The sequence below is a fragment of the Asterias amurensis genome, chromosome 12 (assembly GCF_032118995.1).
Source record: "Asterias amurensis chromosome 12, ASM3211899v1".
Lineage (NCBI taxonomy): Eukaryota > Metazoa > Echinodermata > Asteroidea > Forcipulatida > Asteriidae > Asterias > Asterias amurensis.
The window spans coordinates 20,697,933-20,717,355 of NC_092659.1; the positions used below are offsets into that span (position 1 = coordinate 20,697,933).

Genomic DNA, 19,423 nt, shown 5'->3' on the forward strand with positions numbered 1-19,423 from the left:
GTTAAAGATTATTAGCAATAACAGTTATACATGTACATTGTACTACTTATAGTGACTCTCTTGTGGTGGCACAATGTGCCTAATTCCAGCCTCTAGCATACATATTGACAACACAACATTCATGAGGTGCACATTCAATACATTAACTGGAGACTTACTTATCCAGATTTCTCATGTCTTGAGGGTCCCCTTCTTTATCAATAAAACAACCTGTGAACAAACAAAAATTAAGAAAGTTTATGACTACAAATATTCAGGCCAAACAAAAGAACAACAGAAATCTCTCCTTTGAAAGTTTTAACACATCAGCCAGCCACTTCAACTTGTGACCAGTTTTAATGCAATCATTTTGTAACCAACGTTAAACTGTTGGCTCTGATGTAGAAAATGTAAACATTCTAAATCAGAGTTTGAAGATGTAGGTGTACGATCCTTGAGTACATTTATCTAGCAGGGATGACATAACCTCACACAAAGTTTTGTATACTTCCTTAATTTATTGTTAAATTTAACTGATTTTTAATATTTAATATTAATATTTTTATCAGTTCTGTAATTGGCGCTTGCGCTGTGAGATGTTGCATAAAATTAAAATAAAATAAAATAAAATTCAACGGATCCTCAGTGAAGCGGAAATCCAGGTCTACTTGATAAGGTCTACTTGATGAACTCGAATTCCTTGTTCTTGTTGTAAAGTGTACATTGGCGAGACCGGTGGAGACCTCACTACAAGGCTGAAAGAACAATAAAGCACACGGCTGCAGAGGGGAATAGGAAAAATCTGTCATTGTCAAACACCCTACCAATTTAGACCATGTCATAGATTGGGATCAGGTTCGAATCATAGCACCTGAGAGACATTGGTATACAAGGCGTATAAGGGAAGCTATCGCAATACACACGACACGACGCTGTGCCACAAGATATCGGTTATTTCTACAGCCACATTTGGCATAAACTACTACCACCCTCCTCCTCTAACAAACCACAGTCTATAAACTACCACCCTCCTCCTCTAACAAACCACAGTCTATAAACTACCACCCTCCTCCTCTAACAAACCACAGTCTATAAACTACCACCCTCCTCCTCTAACAAACCACAGTCTATAAACTACCACCCTCCTCCTCTAACAAACCACAGTCTATAAACTACCACCCTCCTCCTCTAACAAACCACAGTCTATAAACTACCACCCTCCTCCTCTAACAAACCACAGTCTAAGTAGGATTTGAAACTTTGCATGGTGGAGAAAGATATAGAAGAGTTTGCGGTAACACCATGTAATAACAATCTCTAAATGAGTTGGGGTGGTTCTGAAAAGAACCGTTGGGTTAGCTTGACGTTTCGATCAGTATGCTCTGATCGATGCATTCTCCAGAAGACGATCAGAGCATACTGATCGAAACGTCGAGCTAACCCAACGGTTCTTTTCAGAACCACCCCAACTCATTTAGAGATTATTACATGGTGTTACCGCAAACTCTTCTATATATAAACCACAGTCTATAAACTACCACCCTCCTCCTCTAACAAACCAGTCTATAAACTACCACCCTCCTCCTCTAACAAACCCCAGTCTATAAACTACCACCCTCCTCCTCTAACAAACCACAGTCTATAAACTACCACCCTCCTCCTCTAACAAACCACAGTCTATAAACTACCACCCTCCTCCTCTAACAAACCACAGTCTATAAACTACCACCCTCCTCCTCTAACAAACCACAGTCTATAAACTACCACCCTCCTCCTCTAACAAACCACAGTCTATAAACTACCACCCTCCTCCTCTAACAAACCAGTCTATAAACTACCACCCTCCTCCTCTAACAAACCACAGTCTATAAACTACCACCCTCCTCCTCTAACAAACCACAGTCTATAAACTACCACCCTCCTCCTCTAACAAACCACAGTCTATAATGACATGCCTCACTACACACAAGGGCTTTCTCAAGCAATGAGCAACCCACCCGATACATGTAGCCCTGAGCCAACCAACCACAGGTCTCCTTTCAGGGAACCAATTAGAGTGTTGATTGGTTCTACACTGGATCCTCTGATCCCCTATAAATAAGCCCACTTCTCTCTTATCTGTTCAGGCTCCTGTCGATGACTAGAGCAAGCTAGTCGAAATGTTGTGAGACAATTTTAAAGTCCTGACTCCTCGGTAGTGCAGTTAATTATGATCCTATTACATGTATCTAAAGTAGTAGTCCCAGCTGTAACAGTATGTGGGAAAATTACTTCTTTAAATGGCTGATAGTTAATGTGCAATAACATGGGAGGGGAAATAATTGTTTGAATCGCTATGGTTGGAATGTCCCGTCATGCATTTGGGCTGCTTTTGTAATGGGTTTCGTAGAGTACACTATAAAACCAAAGGAATTTTATATTGTGGTTGAGATTTGCGTTGCGGGTGCTGAGAAGGGTACTGTTTGGGTGTGAACCAGCGGACAGCGAGGCCAGCGTTGAGGCTGTGTCGTGTCGACCCGTCTAGCACGGGTAGGGGTCCGGCGGGTGTTTTATGAGGCCCATCAGCAACGCAAATCCTCCCGGGAATCTCGGACCCAAGGATAAGCGGTGTCGAAGCCAAAGGCATTGTGAGTAACTTTAAACTAATTCTAATGGGATTTAATCAAGCCATGGGTTATTCACTAAATGTCCCTTGTTCTAAAATGCATGCAGCCATTGACTATTGTTTTGCCTAAAGAGTTGATTGTTTGCCTAAAAGATTCTATTGTTGTTGTTTAATTGATCTTTTGGGTATTTGTGAATTTGTGAAGGCGTAGCTTTACCGGGTTTAAATAGAATTGTTTGTAGTAAAGGGCTTCCTATAATGTAACATTTACAGGAGTTCCCGTGACACTAAACCACACTTGGTCTGAACGGTCCTCTGGGGCGTGGTCAACCTTCAGCGGGAAGACTTACGTGGGGCTACCGATGGTGACAAGGGGACGGGGGTCCACTCTTCTGAGCAAACTTATTTTCGAGACTTAATCAGCCGTACTACAAACTCTATGTCGCCGTTCTGCTGTTTGTTTATTTATTTAGGGGAACTTTCATTGTATTAAAGTCTGAATGTAAACTTATTTACTTATGCATGAAATTCATATTGTACGGATTGCCCTAAGCTGTGGAGAATGTAAAGGTGCAAAACTGGAAGATTGTTAAAGCTAAATTATTGTGGGGTACTTCTATTAAATTGTAGTTTCTTTATTGTTTCTAATCTGGTGTTACTGTGTTCTGGGTTTTATGTATGATATTGGTCTGAGTAGAGTGGTGCAAGGGTCCACTCTGCGACACCAGCCAATTTTCTATACTTTCCGCTCGGCAGTGTTCTTCACACAAGTAATTTGGGAGGGCAGGTCGCCCTACTAAAGTTTAAGCCGCCCTGCCAAAGAATTGGCTGCCCTGCTCAAAATATTACAAATATACTATTTTTAGACAGCATTTAATATGATCAAATGAGTACCTGACAATATCAGACTTCAAAACTACAGCATCGGAAATGCAATCGCAAACAGAAACGTCAAAACACGATGTACACCCGACCACATGCTGAATGAATCCACGGCGTGCACAAGGTTCTGTTGCCCATTGTAGACTTCAACATAATACGCACATTCACGAAACGAGAAAGAATTGCCACACAGTGTGCCGCAAGCCTGAAGAATGGTACAATGTACAGCCTTGAAGCATATTCAAACATGTATACCTTTCGCCGATTGAGGGCAAGCGCATGCGGGGCAAAGTTCATTGATCAAATTGCTCAAAGTTCCTACGTTGAATCTCAATGATTTTATTGCAAACGAAGTTCTTATCAATGAAACTGCTAATCATTAATTCATGAAAATAGTTTTCGATGGAAAAAGTATTATTTAGGGCCAACATTTGGGGATAAGATCGTCAAAATACAAAAGGTTTTTCTCAAGCATTTGTTGCTTTCACATCCAATGACATCATATAAAAATGGGCCCCATTTTGATTATGTCATTTTGAAGGGGGCCATTTTAATTTTGTCATGCCGCCCTCCTAAAAAAAAAATACTGCCCCGCGTAGTAGTTAAAAAGCAGAACAGTTCTCTTCAGAACTTTGAAGTATCCCGAACATATGCTAAATTTACTCTAAAATAAAGAAAGACAGTTCTCTAAGAACACACTCTACCTGGCCAGTGGATACACACATGGTGTTACCGCAAATGGGATGACATTCAGAAAAAATGAAAAAGACTAAAATTTGTCACCTCGCGGGAGGTGGACTTTTAAACATAAACTACATTTCCCCAACTATTTTCACTAGCTGGCTGGACGAGCCAAACAAATATTGGGCTGCCTGCAAATTTTTCACTAGCATGTTACAAGCTAGTCTTGGCCCAAGACTATGGTGCTTGATATTGGAGTGTACTACGCGCAGTTGTAAATTGCCAAAGCGCGCCCGCCACGGTATGATTTAGTTTACTGGACGGCTTGAAATCTAGACTATACTGGCAAGCTACCATAGTCTTGGACTTCTTGCAGTGCTGTGTTAACTTTTTCATTATTTTCTGCTTCAGCTTTCCGACGGAACCGGTCGAACCAATCAGCGTGCGATCCTAGTAATATATTAGCATAGAGTGTTCTGTGACCCAGGGTCATTCATAATAGATTACACGGCATAGGCAGCTCCGTGTTTGTCATTAAGAAAGACTCGTAAGAAATATAGGAATAATGTTCACGATTATGAATGCTAAAGATGAAAAAGTGAAGCCGAAGCTTTATTGATATGCTACTTCGATGGCAATGAATTAACGACATGTCAAAATATACCAGCTAGTGCCCTCTCTGCGGACGGTCTGTGTTGCGATAAACTCCGTCAGTTCTTTGTGTGCCTCTGCATGCAGGCAGTTTGACTGTGTGTCCGGGTGTGAATAAACTAGGGGAAACTAGAGCATGATACAACCAAAGTTTGCAACTGTGCAAGTCATGGATCCCAAGTCATTATGTAACTGTCAGTGTCACAAAGTGGTGAGTGGAGAGAATCTTGTTTATATTGATCGAATAATAACAACAACAACAACAACAACAACAACAACAACAACAACAACAACAACAACAACAACAACAACAACAACAACAACAACAACAACAACAACAACAACAACAACAACAACAACAACAACAACAACAACAACAACAACAACAACAACAACAACAACAACAACAACAACAACAACAACAACAACAACAACAACAACAACAACAACAACAACAACAACAACAACAACAACAACAACAACAACAACAACAACAACAACAACAACAACAACAACAACAACAACAACAACAACAACAACAACAACAACAACAACAACAACAACAACAACAACAACAACAACAACAACAACAACAACAACAACAACAACAACAACAACAACAACAACAACAACAACAACAACAACAACAACAACAACAACAACAACAACAACAACAACAACAACAACAACAACAACAACAACAACAACAACAACAACAACAACAACAACAACAACAACAACAACAACAACAACAACAACAACAACAACAACAACAACAACAACAACAACAACAACAACAACAACAACAACAACAACAACAACAACAACAACAACAACAACAACAACAACAACAACAACAACAACAACAACAACAACAACAACAACAACAACAACAACAACAACAACAACAACAACAACAACAACAACAACAACAACAACAACAACAACAACAACAACAACAACAACAACAACAACAACAACAACAACAACAACAACAACAACAACAACAACAACAACAACAACAACAACAACAACAACAACAACAACAACAACAACAACAACAACAACAACAACAACAACAACAACAACAACAACAACAACAACAACAACAACAACAACAACAACAACAACAACAACAACAACAACAACAACAACAACAACAACAACAACAACAACAACAACAACAACAACAACAACAACAACAACAACAACAACAACAACAACAACAACAACAACAACAACAACAACAACAACAACAACAACAACAACAACAACAACAACAACAACAACAACAACAACAACAACAACAACAACAACAACAACAACAACAACAACAACAACAACAACAACAACAACAACAACAACAACAACAACAACAACAACAACAACAACAACAACAACAACAACAACAACAACAACAACAACAACAACAACAACAACAACAACAACAACAACAACAACAACAACAACAACAACAACAACAACAACAACAACAACAACAACAACAACAACAACAACAACAACAACAACAACAACAACAACAACAACAACAACAACAACAACAACAACAACAACAACAACAACAACAACAACAACAACAACAACAACAACAACAACAACAACAACAACAACAACAACAACAACAACAACAACAACAACAACAACAACAACAACAACAACAACAACAACAACAACAACAACAACAACAACAACAACAACAACAACAACAACAACAACAACAACAACAACAACAACAACAACAACAACAACAACAACAACAACAACAACAACAACAACAACAACAACAACAACAACAACAACAACAACAACAACAACAACAACAACAACAACAACAACAACAACAACAACAACAACAACAACAACAACAACAACAACAACAACAACAACAACAACAACAACAACAACAACAATAATAATAATAATAATAATAATAATAATAATAATAATAATAATAAGACTTGCAATGCGCACGTATCCACCCTGCTGGGTGTTCAAGTATAGAAAACCTGTAAAGTCATAAGAAGTTATTGTTTGTGATCACCTAATTTGCTCTGAACAAAACTTACTTCAAAACTTGTTGCTGGTACATAGGCCTCCTTCTTCCTGCTATTTCATCATGCGAAGCAACATTTTTGTGTGTCACACTTATGGAAGGGCAGTTTGTAAAAGTATTGCCTCACCAAAATCCACTCCGCATTCGCATTCGAAGGAAGTATGAGTTCATCATAGGAGTAGTATGAGCCCAGCTTTACGTGAGGTTGGATTTGTCTGACTTGAGTCACCAACACTTCAATGCACACAGATGCATATCCCTTGGATCTGTGCGCATACTCTTAGCAACCGATGCTTTTGGACTGGGGTTGATGTTTATCATTATTTTGAACACCAAGTGAAATTTATGAAAATGTACAACTAAATGGAAGAGTTGGGCGAGATGAGCAACATGGTCTTTCAACTGCCATAAACTATCTGAGACACAGAGAATCAGAGGAAAACTGCATTGCACCTCACAATGTAGAAGAGTGGTCGTACATGTAGGCTCAGCCGTGCACACAAGTACATATAATGTATATACTGTAGTACAAACAGTATTGTGTATAACTGTGCACTTTAAATGCTGCTGTGGGAAAACGTGTGATGGGCGACTAGTGGTACGCACTACGATTGATGTCGAAATCGCAACTAGTTATTGCTTAGTCGAGTTGCAACTGCCATTATTCACCTACTCGGTAAATCGAGCCACCACACCAATTGAGTCGCTCACAAACAGTCACGACTATACACAACAACATAATTTACCTACGAAACACAACCAGACATCAGTAAGCCTGGGCCACTAGTGAAATTTACTTCTCGACTAGTCACACCTCAAAAAGTCATGACTACGACACTAGTCGCGACTTGTTTGCCGCAGGGGCAATATGGTAAATTCGTGTCACTGGTGTCACTGATTGTGCTTCGTAAGTAAATTATGTTGCCATGAATAGTCGTAAGCGATACAATCGGTTCACCAAACAGGAAGTCGTGACTTTTTTTGTACTTTACTTGGCAGCACGATTATTCAATAGGAATAAAAAAAGTAGTCGCAGCACGACTAATGATTTTAGTAGTCTCGACTGTGCGACTACATAAAGTGTGACAATGTGTCGCACTAGTCACCCAGGCCTAGACATGTACAGTGACACAATCCTTAATCCTTTCAGCGTGAATTTGACTATACTGCACCTACAGCAAACAATACGCCGCAATGCATTTTGGGGCATTAAAAATTTGTGACTAGTTTGTTGAAGTCGCAACTATTTGAGATACGAATAGTTGAGTAGCAAATTTCACTAGTCGCCCGGGGATATTTCTTGTTATAGCCTGTTCTCAAACGTGATCATTTTAATACCCACCGTTCTATGAAAAATTTGTGTTTGGCAATACAGAAATCAATTTTAAGAACAAGTAATTTATTTAGAAATAATTTTAATTAAACTGTATCAATTGTTTTTATACACAATACATTAACATTAATTTAACATACTGACTATATTATGTACATGTACATGTATTCATGTGATTGTGTCAAAATTAGTAGCCCTCAAGTTATACATGTGCAAAGTCGGTGCATGAACAACAATTTGTACATGTACAGTGAATAGTGTTTGCTGTAGTAAAACTACGGTAGTATCATGGAGGTTTCTACCTCCATGGTAGTATGCACTGCGGGTAGTTTGCCTGTGGTTCCTGTGATCTGCCCACAACATCATTTGGGAAGTATGAAACCATTAAACAAACACAATTGATGTGACGAAGATGCAAGCACTTCTGTTTTTTTAGTTTTCTGTAGTCAGCTCTATTTTTTCAGAATAACGACAATAATTATTTGGCTGTTTACTGGGAAAAGGAGATGTCAAATTTAAATCCCTGCATTTCGTTCCCTTTGGCCATTACACATAGCCTTAAGGTTAGGCAAACCAGGCAAACTATCACGCATTCGCACGTCCGACCGAGGATCGACTTCATACTGTTGGGCGCTGCCATGTTGTTCACATATTGAATACGCATTACACAACCTGTAATGCCCAAGACTATGTCTATACCAGGGGCTGAATGAGCTGATTCCTCATTCAGCCCATGGTATAGACGGGCGCTTTTGTTATTGACTAACTTAGGCTTGGTGGTCGGGTACCATGCCAACGAAAAACAGCATGCTGCCCTATCAGTTGATGATGTCATTGTCCGCCAATCACCCGTGCAAGAAAACCATTCTGTCTAATAGTTGACTTGTTCGTAATGTGAGATTTGGATTAACGGTGGAAATCGCTGTATCCTGACTGGACTAGGAACGATCCGGTCTCGCTTTAAACATTTCCTGGTAGAATATGAAATAATCTATCCATACATAATAAATGGGGACTGTTGCCGACATTCAAACATGAATATTTTCTGTGTTTTTGTGACTTGTTTTCTCTGTTTTTGAAGCCATTTTTTACGTACAAATTTCTCTTTCTAAAATTTGAGTTGCACCGATTGTTTTTATACATAACGACAGATATGCTCTTCGTTTCAATTTACTGGTACATTATTTTGGTTGAGACTTTTCAGCAAAGGCTGAAACTGACCGAATTCCAGAAGCCCTTTTGACTAATTAGTTTTCAAACCGAGGTCACGCATGAAAAAACGCTGCATATCCCTGCAGATAAATAACAATGGGCATTAGTGTACTGCATGTAGACTGCCCATCATTCTACCTGAATGTGGAGTATACAGCTGCTTCACTTTTGTTTTCGCCTGTGCTAAACAAGTATTTACAAGCACCTCATTTTTTTATTAGGTTTACTTAAAGGACTGTGTTTAAACTTTGAATGAAAAACCACAAAATCATGCTCCCTGTACTTTATAAAACTTACCAAATAACACATACAGAAGAGCCCCAAGGAGTCCTGCTAGCCCATATCCACTGCCCCAAGCTGTTACATGACTACTGTCAAACTTAGATAGATATCCTAAAGCAAGACTAGGAGAAAGATGCAAATAATAACTCAATTGGGAAAAGTGATATTGTTGTCTCGCATACAAAGAGGAATTATTTGTTCTTCAATTCAATTCAATTCATTTCTATTCAATTCATTCAACTCAGGTCATATTTACTTTAAACTACTCAACCTACTTCGCAACATACAAGTACATTGGTAACACATATAAAATTGATAGAATACAGCAGAGATATGCTACAAAATAAGCACAGAAGATGGAGGGCAAGTATTAATACATGTGGACCAAAATAAGAGAGAAATAGGCTTTCAGATTAAACCATGGATTTTAGAAGTTAGCCTAGACAGACATTAAAAAAACGCAGTGAAAGAAAAATGTATGTTACTAACGAGGGTTTGTTAAAGTCACCTGGAAATAGAATTTGTTTTCTTCAAACATTAGAGTATATGTTTCTGCACAATAAAATAATTATTTGAGTATATGTTTTTAACGATTTATATGTAAAACAAAAACAAAAAAATTGTGTGGGGGTGACTCCGCCTACCCCGTTTTGTGACGTCAATTGAGGCAGACTTTGCCTCGATCGAACATCGGACACATGTACGTGCAAGTACATTCAAGTCCTAGTTGTGAGTTTTATGCTTTTAAAAAGTTTTTTTCTTGCATTTTTCCGGCAATGTCGACCAGGTGTATTGCTGCTGGATGCAGCAAAACAACCAAAGATGGGGTCAGTATGCAAAGTGGTCCGGTCCGATATCTTTTCCAGCGCTGTGCAGCAAACACTTCGAGCTGTTGTGCTTCTACACTACACATTTTGACATGAAGAGAAAAGTTATTTTCTAAAACATGACGCCATCCCAACAATTATTCCAGCTAGTGGGGAAGTCCAAGAAGGTACCTGAGAGACGTAACGAACCTTAAGGAGCATTTGCCTCACCTGAAAAAAATCAGTCATTGATTCAACTTTGAGGGCATGTTTTTAGCTTGCTCTAAGCGTCACTATATTGTATTGGCACTGCATGCGATTCATCGCCCCTCTATTGACATCACGAACAGCGCCCTCTCGGGTCGGGCTTATTTTCAAATTTGTAAATAACATGGAAACTAAAACACATATTGTAATGACAAAAGCTTTATTTTGACAAAATCCCACTTCCAGGTGACTTTAATGTTTAAGGGAGACAGTGCCTTAGATCGGTTGATTTTGTCTATAAAAGCATTTGAAACTGTTTGGTATTAAGAGTCCCTGCCTGTAAGAATGTACCAAATTAGGGGGGAGGGGTGTGATTCATGGGTTCGCAGATCTTCTTCCAAAAAATTAGAGTGATACACCATCATACCAAACGAATAAATCCAAAATTTTAGTTTGCTGACGCTTTCGGTTTTGGAGTTACCAGTTATCAAAGTTTGGGACAAAAAGCCCTCAAGAAACGAATAGTACATTCCCTGTAAACACAAAAACGTGCGCCAAGGTCATCCCAGAAAAAGTAAAACATTTTTTGAAACCTCCAGTTGGGCTTATAACAAAAGTAAAAAAAAAAATTGGGATCTCGTTGGCGCGTCATGTTACGCGCACCTGAACCTTTGACGAACAGTGCCCTCGTGCCATTTTCAACGCCTCATAACTCAACGCGCCTATAGGATCCCATGAATTGAACCAGTTCAAATGAAAGAGCTTGCAACCCTAAAACAAATTTAAGTGCAAAGTGAGTGGGATCTCGTTGGCGCAGAGAGATATAAGAGGTCAAAGTTCAAATTTTACCAATATATTGCGTTTTCGCACCTCCGTAACTTCGCGCGCCAACAACAAAAAATTGTTTTTATGGCAACTGGGTATTGGAACAGTTTTCATCTAATGACAAATGAAAAAAGAATCTTGGGATCTCTGCAACTTGCATGTCAAAAGATTTTTTGAAAATTTTCTAAAGTATTGTCATTCCACACATTTTGGCCTAAATTGGCACAACATTCACTTTTTTCATTACTGTAAGTATCTGTGCCACCAAGATCCCATCAATGTTTTCTTGTATTTGGTTAAGTTGAGTGTTCCTAAACAGATTCCAATTGAAAAATAATTGGGATCATGTTGGCCCACCAATATAACACACAGATGGCACAGATACTTACAGTGATGAAAAAAGTGAATGTTGTGCCAATTTAGGCCAAAATGTGTGGAATGACAATACTTTGGAAAATTTTCAAAAAATCTTTTGACATGCAAGTTGCAGAGATCCCAAGATTCTTTTTTCATTTGTCATTAGATGAAAACTGTTCCAATACCCAGTTGCCATAAAAACAATTTTTTGTTGTTGGCGCGCGAAGTTACGGAGGTGCGAAAACGCAATCTATTGGTAAAATTTGAACTTTGACCTCTATTATCTCTCTGCGCCAACGAGATCCCACGCACTTTGCACTTAAATTTGTTTTAGAGATGCAAGCTCTTTCATTTGAACTTGTTTAACTCATAGGATCTTATAGGCGCGCTGAGTTATGAGGCGTTGAAAATGGCACGAGGGCACTGTCCGTCAAAGGTTCAGGTGCGGGTAACATGATGCGCCAACGAGATCCCAATTTTTTTTTTTTACTTTTGTTATAAGCCCAACTGGAGGTTTCAAAAAATGTTTTACTTTTGTTGGGATGACCTTGGCGCACATTTTTGTGTTTACAGGGAGTGTACTATTCGTTTCTCGAGGGCTTTTAGGCCGAAACTTTGATAACTGGTAACTCCAAAACCGAAAGCGTCAGCAAACTAAAATTTTGGATTTATTCGTTTGGTATGATGATGTATCACTCTATTTTTTTAGAAGAAGATCTGAGAACCCATGAATCACCACTTGGTACACTCTTACAGGCAGGGACTCTTAAATCGATATGGTTAGAATTTTTTTTTTAAAGTAGAATATGCCTCACAAAATGGCATGTCGTGTTAGTACGCGACGTATAAGGGGAACCATACCATTTCGAGGCATATTTGCGTGGATCGTTATATATTCAATTTATACAACATATTTCTAACCATATGCATTTTATACCAAAGGGTTGCAAACTCTTTTCCAAGACCAACTCACACGATCCAAGACAACGTGTTCCTTTAATGGCTGATGATGGGAGCTGGACTGGCTAGCAAAGAGCAATGCCACATACATGTACATGTAGTTGGAGAAGAGAAGACAAATCTTTTTTAACAATACTAGATCATTTTCTAATATTGTTATGAAAAGAGTTACACAAGTGAGGATAGAAACAAAGAGGGTTGCTGGAGTACAGGGCAGGAGTGGAAGGAATGTACAGATTACAACAACACCTAGTAGGATACAGGAGTGGAAGGAATGTACAGATTACAACAAGACCTAGTAGGATACAGGAGTGGAAGGAATGTACAGATTACAACAAGACCTAGTAGGATACAGGAGTGGAAGGAATGTACAGATTACAACAAGACCTAGTAGGATACAGGAGTGGAAGGAATGTACAGATTACAACAAGACCTAGTAGGATACAGGAGTGGAAGGAATGTACAGATTACAACAAGACCTAGTAGGATACAGGAGTGGAAGGAATGTACAGATTACAACAAGACCTAGTAGGATACAGGAGTGGAAGGAATGTACAGATTACAACAACACCTAGTAGGATACAGGAGTGGAAGGAATGTACAGATTACAACAAGACCTAGTAGGATACAGGAGTGGAAGGAATGTACAGATTACAACAACACCTAGTAGGATACAGGAGTGGAAGGAATGTACAGATTACAACAAGACCTAGTAGGATACAGGAGTGGAAGGAATGTACAGATTACAACAAGACCTAGTAGGATACAGGAGTGGAAGGAATGTACAGATTACAACAAGACCTAGTAGGATACAGGAGTGGAAGGAATGTACAGATTACAACAAGACCTAGTAGGATACAGGAGTGGAAGGAATGTACAGATTACAACAAGACCTAGTAGGATACAGGAGTGGAAGGAATGTACAGATTACAACAAGACCTAGTAGGATACAGGAGTGGAAGGAATGTACAGATTACAACAAGACCTAGTAGGATACAGGAGTGGAAGGAATGTACAGATTACAACAAGACCTAGTAGGATACAGGAGTGGAAGGAATGTACAGATTACAACAAGACCTAGTAGGATAAATATGTAGATAAGATATGCCAAGTATGAAGAAAGTGTGGTTGGAGGCAGATGAGTGAGTTTCTACATGAACTTGAAGATCCCGATATGAAGCTTATTGATGTCATTAAGAGTATTGAGTTGTCTAAAGAGAGGGGCAGAGGGCTCTCAAGGATGAGAGACAGAATAAACACGAAGACATGTAGCTCTCTTTTGAATAGTAGACAAGGACTGAAGTTTGCTATTGTTGGTGTGTGCCCACACAATGTTGCAGTAGTTTAATAGGCAAGTATAAGATAAGGGAGGTAGGAGGTAGAAAGGAACAAAGTTTGGAAATTACACTGACATTGGGAAACGTTCTCTTTTCATGACAAAAGCATTTTTTCGCTGCTAAGATTTAGACTGTGGAAGACGATTTGTAAAACAATATTACAAACAAATTACTTATTCTTCTCCGTAACACTAAAAAACTAAAACATATAAAATAAAAAAAGGTTCACTTACTTTTCTCCAAAAGCGTTTGATGCACCAACAAGTACCTGAGGGTTATTAAAATATAGTTCATGAATATCCCATACAGTTTCTCTACTCCTATTGGTGGAGAGCGCGTCACGTTGGTGTGTTTAAACGGTTGATAATGACCAGTGTTTATAACAGGCTGGCTTCCGCGTTATATATCCACTTTTCAACTGTCAAAGTGTCTGTAATTGTATTTTTTAACGTTTTTTAAGAAAAGGGCATTTATGAATGGGAATAAAAGAGTAATGACTCGTTCTTAAACGTCCGTTTGAAACCTTGCAGGGTCATTGCCATGCGCTAAAGGCAATCACACGGCAATTCAACCCTGCCTGCCGGCTTTAAATGGCCATGTAAAAACTCGTCGCTACCCTTTTATTCCCCTAGTTAAGTGCTATTAAACAAATGGTTTGGAATTATTGGAGTCATTTAAATTGATATCTTTTATCCAAACAAAAAATGCACTCCTACATGTACATGTATAGTGGCCACCATACCTCAAAAAGGCTTTACCAGTTACCAAGTAACTGTTTATGCTAAAAACTATTTTGAGTAATTACAGATAGTGTCCAGTGCTTTTAAAGGCAGTGGACACATTGGAAATTACTCAAAATAGTTATTATCATAAAACCTCACTTGGTAACCAGTAATGGGGAGCTGTTGATACATGTAGTATAAAATATTGTGAGAAACGGCTCCATCTGAAGTGACGTAGTTTTCGAGAAAGAAGTAATTTTCAAAGAAATTTACTTTGAGACCTCAGATTTAGAATTTGAGGTCTCAAAATCAAGCATCTGAAAGCACACAACTTCGTCTGACAAGGTTTTTGTTTTTTCATCTTTAGTTATCTCCCAACTTCGAGCTCAAATGTTCACAGGTTTTGTTATCTTATGCATATGTTGAGATACAGCAAGTGAGACGACTGGTCTTTTGACAATTACCAATAGTGTCCAGTGTCTTTACGCCTTTTCCACATTCTCTTATCTCTTCCTCAAAAACTACATTACTTCAGAGGGAGTTGTTTCTCACAATGTTTCATACTATCAACAGCTCTACATTGCTCAAAACCAAGTAAATGTCTTATGCTATTTATACAAAATTTGAGTAATTACCAAAAGTGTCCAAGGCCTTAAAAGCCCTCTTGAGTTGAAAGTCTCAGTTCATATTTAATTCAATTTAAGTTTTGAACACTGCTCATGTTCCAGTACAGTGGACTGTTAACAAGGTTTTATGCTGACAGTTGCATTAAAGATTAATTAAGCGTGGTCCAAAATCAGGCTGTGCTTATACCCTATATAGTCACTGAGCCATGTGCTCACCGCACAGTAGGCCTACAGCACAGTGAACGCACAAACAACCATTGTCAGCAAAGAACTATTCCCTACATGTACATGTAGAAGTAAACTCTGTAACTAGCCATATTTTCTAAAGATTTTTGACTTTGGGTATAAATGTCCACATTTCTCCAATGAAGTGGCGTTATTTACCAAACATGTGCACGCAGTAACAGTGCCTTTTCTTGGCTTGAAACGTGAACAACAACTAAAAAATTCCTTTTTATGTTCTTATTTGACATTTGTGACCCGCTATGTGAAAATGAGTCAGATGTTGACAATTTCAAGGATTGAGTTATATATGCATGGCTGGAAAGAACACACCAACAGCAGTAATTTGGTATATGTCTAAGCTTTGGTATCGCGTTGCTGAGTTACTTCTGTTTGAAATTAGCCAATACATCATTTTTTTCTGAAAAACGAATTACAAGTAAAGTGATGTTTTAAACTACCATTTCACGCAAAAGGATACAAATTAGACATAAGTATTATCACAAAATTGTTGTATTCATAGCTTTATTGCCTAAAAGTAAGTGTTCTAAAGGTTAACCATGCAAATATAGATCTTAAAAAGTAACAAACAAAAAAAGAAAACATTCTTTTCCCCCCCCCCCCCACATTAAACTGTCCATTACTTAATAATGCATTGGGCGACATCTGACTCATTTTCACGTAGCGGGTCACATTGAAGACCGAGCTGTGTTATAAAACACATATTATTGACTGGCATAATTCGGTAACTAGTGTATGGGCCTGTGAGTGACCAGAAGAAGGGCGTTTTTCCCTCGGCCTCGGGAAATAGGTTGCTCTTCTTGTCACTCAAAGTCCCTGGTGGGAACAGACGTATTATTAGTTACCATGTGGCCAGTCAATATCTGAATAGAAATTGTGATAAAATGTCAGCTTTTAATTACCCAAGATTTTTATTGTAATTTATGTTCTCACTGTTAGAAGAAGTTCTGGTCACATGATTGAGATAATAAACACTGCATTTGCATTTATTTGGGATTGGCAATTCATACATGTAGCAAAAAGACAAAAAGTTTTAGGTAGAAATGTTTTTTGATACATGCCCCCCAAAAAACTAGACATGATTGCAGTGCACAAATGCATAGCTGTTTCGTTAATAAAACTTTCAAATTACTCAACTGAATTTGAATTTTGTTTTGTATTCAAAGCAGTTATACATGTAACCTATTTAGCCCTATTGTATACACTTACAGAACAGAAACAAAATAAAAGTTCACATATTTACAAATAACTTACAGGGTTTACAGAAGGTAATGGTGAAAGACTTCTCTTGAAATACTATTTCATGAAATGCTTCACTTTTTGAGAAAACATTAAAACAATGATCAATTCTCGATACCGAGAATTACGGATTTATTTTAAACACATGTCATGACACGGCAAAACGTGCGGAAACAAGGGTTGGTACTCCCGTTAATTTCTCCCGACTCTGATGACTGATTGAGCCTAAATTTTCACAGGTTTGTTATTTTATATGTAAGTTGTGACACACGAAGTGTGGGCCTTTGGACAAAACTGTTTACCGAAAGTGTCCATTGGCTTTAAAAAAAATATTTAGATTATACCAAGTCCAGTTAGCAATTTATGACTTAAAGTTACAAAATTAAAAAAATCATTAAAAATCATGTGATGACGTCATCATGCTGCATTTCACAAGAACTTGCCAATATCTAACAACCTTCAAAGTTTCAGCTTGATCTCATCATTATTGTACTTCGGGAGTTATACGACTTCAAAAAATGCACCTTTAATTCCACGTCCCATGACCCCCAATGACGTGACATTTATTTTCGCTATCGAACAAAACGCTGCGCCATAAGCGCTTACGCATATCCCTTTGTTAATGCTTACTCAGCAGGGTATATATAAACCCTGTTCCAAGCACAATTCCTCATTCTCGATTGAGTAATTTCCACCTTGCTCGTTGTATTTTTTGCTAAACGTTAAACATCTTACACTCTCAACCATGAGCCTTGAAAGCCAGGCCCAAGTCTCTAATCAAGAGATACTGAGTGCTATTCAGCATCTACAACATAGAGTGGATACCACTTCTAAAAAGCAAAAGCTTTCAGAAACTGCAGTTCCTTTTAAAAGCGAGGGGAACAAAAAGCAGTTTAACCACTATGAAGGCCTAGTCCACTCTGGGTTTTCTCGAGCTTGGTGACTTCACCAACACAAAATCAACCCTCCAAGAGGCCTTGGATGCAGTAAAACAGCGACAGAAGCTTATCAAACTGGCCGACCGCTCATCCCTAGGTTGGGCTACAGTCAAAGAGTATTTGGCAGACAACCTGGCAGACAACTTGGACGACGAGAAGAGACTAAAAAAATCTGATGCATCCAAGAAAACTAGAAATCAGTCTAGATTTCGCGAGAACTGCGGGATCAGCTTTCCAACTCCTGCGACTTATCAGCCTAATAACTACTTTTTCGTTGCCCATACTTCACCAGCCCCAACTTTAACATCGACCGCATAATGTGCTTCCAGTGCGGCCTCACGGGCCATGTCCGTCCCAATTGCCCATCCCTCAGAGCACTACAAACAAGCCACCAGCAGCCCGGACCTGCAACAACCAGACCTCCTTCTACCTAGAGACTGGGAAGCTTCGGAGATCAACCCAGGCTTTACAGCCCTAGCGACAGTTAAAGGTCAATTAAAAGCTTGCTTGCCTTTTTGGATCAAAGTTACTGAAACAATTGCATCGGGATATAAAGTCGCTTTAAACTATTAATAACCTCTACCATTTTTCACGAAAAATAACAAATGAAGTTTGAACTGTTACCAATTTGCGACTACCGCAATTGCACAACTGTTATACAATAACCAGTATATTTCATTAACTAAATTCAAATACGAAGGCTTAAAGCACATCTCCCAGGTCCACGGACCTCATCAGTTTTACCTATCTTTTGACTTTGAGTCGGGCTATCATCACATTGATATATTTCCCCCTCACCAACAATACCTGGGTTTTTCTTGGACCCATGCAATTGCGTAAAGTATTATGTTTTCACAGATCTCGCACAAGGAATACTTTCATTCGTGTACATTGACGATGGTATCATAATCTCTCCAACCAATCATGCTGCTTCGAAAAACTCAGTTATCGTAAAGGAGACAATAGCCTGCAGTGGCTTTGTTCTAAGCAAAAAGAAGTGCGTTTGGAACCCCTTCACAAGCATTAACTTTTTGGGTTTCATCATAGACTCATGTTTCATCTTTGCTTTACATTCCAAATGCTAAGCGTGACAAATTAATGTCATCTATTCACAATCTTTTGTCCCTGCATGCGTCACACTCATGAACCTCAGTAAGGAATCTAGCCTCCATTGCAGGCCAACTCATTTCCATGACCCCCGCTATAAGCCCAATAGCCAGACTCATGACCTGCGAATGCTATAGCACAATCAACGAGCGCCAATCTTTGGCAAGCTCAATACTTCTCACAAGTGGCGTCATTACCGAGCTTGACTTCTGGATACAAAACATCCATTCACTAAATGGCTTCCCATTCAAATTCTTGTTGGTACCACAGATTCAAATTTCCTCAGATGCCAGAGCTAGGGGCTATGTGCGCATACATCCACAACTCAGCCAAAATGCAATTTTATGGCCTTTGGAC

The 19,423-nt window shown here is 38.8% G+C and overlaps 1 protein-coding gene across 4 annotated transcripts in view; it reads right to left on the reverse strand.

Moving 5' to 3' along the window:
* LOC139945242 (battenin-like) overlaps window positions 1–19,423 on the reverse strand; it is a 79,275-nt gene that overhangs the window by 33,791 nt on the left and 26,061 nt on the right. For all 4 annotated transcript variants that reach the window (XM_071942558.1, XM_071942554.1, XM_071942556.1 and 1 more), the window contains exons 7-9: window positions 14,425–14,459; window positions 9,715–9,821; window positions 159–210 (exon numbers count right to left, since the gene is read on the reverse strand). In XM_071942558.1, the coding sequence (XP_071798659.1) occupies window positions 159–210; window positions 9,715–9,821; window positions 14,425–14,459 (194 nt within the window). The remainder of the gene's footprint in view (window positions 1–158; window positions 211–9,714; window positions 9,822–14,424; window positions 14,460–19,423) is intronic.